This window comes from Setaria viridis, chromosome 6, assembly GCF_005286985.2.
Source record: "Setaria viridis chromosome 6, Setaria_viridis_v4.0, whole genome shotgun sequence".
In the NCBI taxonomy this organism is placed as follows: Eukaryota; Viridiplantae; Streptophyta; class Magnoliopsida; order Poales; family Poaceae; genus Setaria; species Setaria viridis.
This window is the reverse complement of record NC_048268.2, coordinates 35276370-35282369: the sequence shown is the minus strand read 5'-3', so window position 1 is coordinate 35282369 and position 6000 is coordinate 35276370. Positions and strand designations below refer to the sequence as shown.

General features: G+C 52.1%; 1 protein-coding gene across 2 annotated transcripts; it reads left to right on the top strand.

Annotated features, from left to right (window-relative positions):
- LOC117859907 (protein LEAD-SENSITIVE 1) lies at window positions 1–3035 on the top strand. 2 transcript variants are annotated; one of them, XM_034743102.2, is made up of 3 exons: window positions 1–209; window positions 284–528; window positions 2035–3035. In XM_034743102.2, the coding sequence occupies exons 2-3, from the start codon at window positions 435–437 to the stop codon at window positions 2796–2798; spliced, it is 858 nt and encodes a 285-aa protein (XP_034598993.1). In that variant the 5' UTR covers window positions 1–209; window positions 284–434; the 3' UTR covers window positions 2799–3035. The 2 variants fall into 2 exon arrangements, with proteins under 2 accessions (XP_034598993.1, XP_072150731.1); XM_072294630.1 differs by having other exon boundaries at window positions 1–528.
- Window positions 3036–6000: the final 2965 nt, after the last annotated feature.

Below are 6000 nucleotides of genomic sequence, written 5' to 3'. Positions count from 1 at the left end.
AATCCCGAGCGCTGCAGTTGCAGGTCACGCTGCAGGCACATCCACGCACATGTCGAGACCTCGGTCCACAAGATAAACTAACAAACCCGGGGAGGATCGCCACCGCTCTAGCCGAGCCCAACCCCAACCACCGGGGATCAGAGAGAGAGAGAGAGCAGAGAGCGGAGAGTGAGAGCGACGCCTCTTGTTGCTCGGCTCCTTCACAGCCGGTCAGTCGTCCTCACCTCGCCACTCTCCAGACCGCGACGTTCTCGCCTTACCCTTTCTCACTCGCGTCAAGCAGCAAGGCGTCGCCTCGTCCACCTCCATGTGAGTGACAGGCTGACAGCACAGCGCTGCCTCCCGTGTCTCGCCCGGCGTGGCCGGAGTTTGCAGAGGAAGAAGAAGCTAGCAGAATTAGGCCGGCGTGCCGGGAAGGCGCAGCCGCAGAAGACATGGGGCTGCTGTCTCACCGGGTGGAGCGGTCGGAGATCAAGGCCGGCGACCACATCTACACCTGGCGCGCCGGCTACACCTACTCCCACCACGGTATGACGACGTTCTCTTCCTTCTTCCTCCTCTGCCTCATCCTACATTACCGGTTAGCAATGCCGCCGCTGCAGGCCCGACCGGCGGGTGCCATTGGCTCAGCTTCGCCTTCCAAAACCGCGGGGAGAGCGTGAACCTCGCTCGCTTCCGCTGTGCGCCTCACGCGGCGTTCGCGTTTTCCGGGTGGGTATAGTTGAGAGATCGCAGAAGGTGCCACTGCAATTCTGCTTGCAAAACGCCGTGCTGCTCTGCTCGATTATATTCCTGTAAATTTCAGTGGCACAAGCAGAGTAGCTGCTGGTCTGAAGCTCTCGGTTTCAACTTTCAACTCGCCTTGCTCCCTTGAGGCCTTGACCGTTGCAATATAATTTCTGTCCATGGCCGTATCATCAGCCATTCAGTCACTGGCAGCAGCACTGTAACTGCCGAGCAGTGACCTCTCAGTGAGTCTGAGTCTCACACCCACACTGGAAACTCCTGAGCTATGCCTATGGCAATGTTTGGCCACGCACAGCCAGGATCCGCCGACGCAAATGGCCTTGACGGCTCGACGGAATGCTGCGCCACTGCCCACCCAGCATCCGTACAAAACACCCATCGCTGGCCAGCTCATGCATAACTCTTTCCTTGTCGTACTTCCTTTTTCAGATTCGACTGCCTGCAACTGTTATTAGCTCCATAGGAACTGCTAGTCACGTAGTGTAACTGAGTGATGAGGTGTTCTAATTAATGACGATTTCAGGAGCTTAAGCCGTTTTACAAAAAGAATCCTTATCGACATGTCAGTAAGTAAACTTCACACCACCATTAGCGATCAAAGCCAGGTGCCTGCCTTATGACTTTTACCGCACGCATTGCCCTACATGCATGTGTCCTCCAGCTGAGAGCTAGTACCACTCACCTTACCTTACCACGCATGCCTCTTTTACTTTGCATCTCCGATCCTCACCGGCCATTTTGGAAGCGTAAAGGTGTGTGTTCCACTTCCACACTGTGTCGCTATGCGCTGCCATAGGACCAGCATTTTTTGTCCCGCGCACATTGTGGACGTCCATCCTAGACATTGTCGTGTGTCGGGAATGGTATGCCGGCAATGGGGTTCTTCTCCACATGGATGGACCGATGCAAGATCCAATGTGTGTGTGCTAGTTTATTTTCTTACCCTTTTCGTCGCTAGATCCTCCGTTGTTAGCATAAGAGAATTGTCATTAAGTTTTTGGGTTCAACCGGTCGTTGCAATGCATGCCACTTCCGAAAATTAGACTGTTTCTTTGAGCCGCAAGAATGTGCATAATTGACCAAGATCCAATTTGTCGCCGAATTATTATTATTTTGAAACGAACCAGGCAGAGGAGCTACCGATTATATTAAAAAGAAGAAGTTCCGACTGATCATTAAATTATTAGACCTTGAGATGTGACCATATTTATTATTATGCAACTCATGAATTCGATCACGATGGAGTCATAGTGTTCACGCGAGCAAGATGTTTCATGTATCATCTAGGGATTTACGTTGGCGGGAGCAAGGTGGTGCACTTCACGCGGAAGAAGGAGGCCGGCACCGCCGGCCTGGACTCTGCCATCGCCGTGTCGAGCCTCCTCTCGCAGGGCCCCGACGAGTGCCCGACCTTCCCGGACTGCGGCTTCCAGCTCCCCGACAGCGGCGTCGTGCTCACCTGCCTCGACTGCTTCCTCCGCGGCGGCGCGCTGCACCGGTTCGAGTACGGCGCTCCGCCCGCCGTGTTCCTCGCCAAGCTCCGCGGCGGGACCTGCACCACGGCGTGCGCCGACGGCGGGCCCGACGCCGCCGTGCGCCGCGCCATGCACCTCCTCCAGAACGGCTTCGGCGACTACGACGTGTTCGAGAACAACTGCGAGGACTTCGCGCTCTACTGCAAGACGGGCCTCCTCCCCGCCGCCGGCGGCGACGACATCGGCCGGAGCGGCCAGGCGGCGTCCGCCGTCGGCGTGCCGCTGGCGGCGCTCCTCTCCACCCCGTTCAAGCTGTTCGCCACCGGCCCGCTCGGCATGGCCGCGGTCACCGCCGGCGTGTACTGCGCCGGCAGGTACATCACCGACATCGGGGTGAGGAAGGACGTGGTGAAGGTGGAGGTCGAGAACCTCGCGGCGCACCTCGGCTGGCGCCGCGCCAAGGCCGAGGAGGCGGTCAAGAAACAGCAGCAGCAGCAGCAGCCACCGCCGCCGCCTGAGAAGAAGCCGAACAGCAGGCTTCTTCCTCTGAAGCGGAAACGAGAGATTTGCGTCTGATTTTGCGTGGATATAGCTTGGGTTGCATAGAAATTAATAAGTGTGATATATAGATATCGAAGCGTGCTTTGATTTGATTAGTTGTGAATTCACTCTGCGTGATCCATCTTCTTCATGAATTGGGAGATCGGGTATTTGCAGCTCCAACGTGTTTCTGTACTAGTCAATTAGTTTTGTTCCCTGTATCTGATATAGCTCAAGAGTTCAGTAAATGGTTTGTCATGTTACCACACTGCAGATGTTTGTGCACCCTTCTTAGCTGAGCTGAGCTGAGCTGTGTCCCCAACATTGGCCCCTTTTTCTAAAGGCTACTGTTCTAGACTCAATCTGGGCACCAAAGCAAGCAATGCTGGACGGTTCTACTTGTAGGTATACCTTGTCAGTACTCAACTACTCCACTCATCCGCACAAGATCATGCATTCGTTCATCCTCGTGACCACACACGCACATGATTGTCAAATGACAGTCCGGACAGATCTGATCAGAGAATCATCCATCCATCCATCCATCCACAGTGAAGCCACAGGCGAAACTTCAGGCAACCAGCACCAGCAGCTTTACCCCCATGTGGAAGGAGATCTGGATTCTGGATTCATAGAACATGGTAGTAAAAAGATGTCGGTTGTTTCTTCTGAAATTACCCCCCGGGTCAGTCTCCGTAGCCTTTTCCCCCTTTGATTGATGCTGCCCTTCTGCCTTTAATCATTGACACCACGTACCCCGGAGACCTGGAGATCGAGGCTGGCCACGTTGTGGATTCTCATCTGTCAGTCTGTCTGAAGTTTTGGTCGTAAAATCTGGCTGGGAAAAAGTACTCCGGTAGATCAGGTTCAGGACCATTGTTACAGGCCGGTTAGGTGTGCAGGAACCAGAAATGTTCCCTGGATTCTGTCAGTGAGGTATGGACCGTATGCATGGAACCGGTAGTACACTGGTAGTATGTGGACGATGACAGGAGCATCGGTATTCAGTAATCAGTATGATACTGCTGAAGGAGCTCACGTGAGGAGGTTTAGGCGCTCAACTGCCAGTGGAGTGGAGCCTTTGCATGTGGGCGTGGCTGCCCGTTCCCTCTTGTCTCTTGCAGCTTCCACTTGGAGCAGTCTTGTTTTTTCTTTTCTCTACGGAATACCGAGTATAGCTCGAGCAGTAGGCTCCGTTTGGAAGATGGCACGAGTAGGTGCAGAGGAAACCCTGTAAAGCCAGCGACTTTGGAGGAGGAAGTCGCGATGGCCTATCAGCACGGAATGGCTGGCGACAGCGGAACGGAGCCTTGCATGTAGGCGTGGCTGCTGCCCGTTCCCTCTTGTCTCTTGCAGCTTCCACTTGGAGCAGTCTTGTTTTTCTACGGAGGGCTGAGCATAGAGTCGGGCAGTAGGCTCCGTTTGGATGATGGCGCGAGTAGGTGCAGAGGAAACCCTGTAAAGCCAGCTGACTTGGAGGAGGTTAGGAGGGGACTAAAGTGATTCAGCCTGGCTGGAGCTGCTCAATCCAGGTAGCTCGTTCTAGCCCCACACGCTCAGAATCGAGCGCTGGGAGTGCTGCTTGGTTCGGGCAGGTTCGTCGGGATCGCAACCAAAGAAGCCTTAAAAGCACTCCATTCTTGTTCTTTATTCAGGGTTCATCTCATCGATGCACGTACATTAATAGGTGGCAATATATGTCACATGAGAATTCACTTGGTTCGGCAGCTAGGCAGCTGGCTGCGTTGCAGGAGAGCGAGCGAGAGGGAGAGCGAGGTGGATAAAGTTTGCGTTGTTGCGAACGGAATAAGAGAGGGAGAGAAAATGAGGTGCGAAGGTGCCATGGGCAGCCGAACGGCTGCAGTGCGGCAGCTGAACAGCCCAGCCGAAATCAGCCCAAACGGTTTTTTCAGTGCAGCTGAACGGGCTGTCAATCTCTAATTGCTTTGCTCGCTTTGTTTGTCGATGTGGGAAAACAATTCGGACAAAAGGCACGTATAAACGTGCAAGTACAGTCACCTATGAACGCGCACAGCGCGCGCGCACACATACTCCCTCCGTATAGGAAAAGAAAGTCGTTTTGGACAAAGTTTGGGTCAAACATTGGAAATATAAATCATGAATAACTTTTAAGTCGTTGAGTTTGAAAATGTGAAAGCCATATAAATAGATTTGTCTTGAAAAATACTTTTATAAAAATATACATATATCACTTTTGGATAAATAGTTTTATAAAAACAAGGAGTCAAAGTAATGCTTTGGAGATCGTGTCGCTGTTCAAAACGACTTCCTTTTCCTTGTATGGAGGGAGTATAAGCACAACTTGACCCTGGGGTCTGGGCACACTTTTTGGTTTGGAGAAAAGAGAAACCAACACATTAGATGGGCCGTATCTTATTTGGTGTAAGATTCTTTTCCGTCCGTCCGTCCGTCTAAGAGAGTATGGGCCATGTGAATTGAGGCAGAATTGCTTGGGCCGTTGAGAAGCCATAAATGCAGGCATAACAGAGGCAGAATTTCTTGGGCCATTGAGTAGCCAGAAATGCATGCATAGATTAGAGGCTGGACAGCTGGGCTCGGTATTCTGATTCATGGGCTGCGCCATATCTGATGTGGGCTGGGCCCCTGGTGGAGACGTGCTGAAATCTTTCATGATGACTCACTCTTTCGCTATATTAATTATTGTTTGTTTGTTTGCTTGTTTGTTGTGGGTTCCGACACGTCAAAATATTTTTTAGAAGAAAAAAAAACTGATGGTTTGCTCTCAGAAAGGGAAATCGTGGTTGGGTGCGGCCTAGTGCACAAACAAACCGTTCCCACGAATACAGGCAAATGAAATTGGTACGAGCAGAGAAGAGATTAGTTCGACGAGGACGAATTTGAAGCGGAAGATACAGTGATGAGTTTGGAAAAAAAAACCGTTTTCTCTCTCTCTCTCTCTGGAAAAACCGTTTTATCTCTCTCTCTCTGGAAGCGGAACAACCGTTTTCTCTCTCTCTCTCTTTTTGGAAAAAGATCTCGTACAATGCTTTGTATCGTTCCTGCACAAAGCAGCAAACTAGCAAAGCGCTGGTGCTGCTGGGTCCTCCCTCTCTCAAGCAAGACGTTCAAACAAAGGAAAGCTTTTGCTTCTGGCGAGACGAGCACGAAAGCGCCCGCCCCCAACTTCCGCAACAGGAAGCATCAGGGCATCAGGCCGAGTCAAAACCCATCACCTTTCTCCTGCTCGCTCTGCCAC

Coding starts and splice junctions, on each gene's coding strand:
- LOC117859907 (XM_034743102.2), top strand. CDS start 435: ATGGGGCTGCTGTCTCACCGGGTGGAGCGGTCGGAGATCAAGGCCGGC. Junction 529..2,034: donor CTACACCTACTCCCACCACG/GTATGACGACGT, acceptor TGTATCATCTAG/GGATTTACGTTGGCGGGAGC.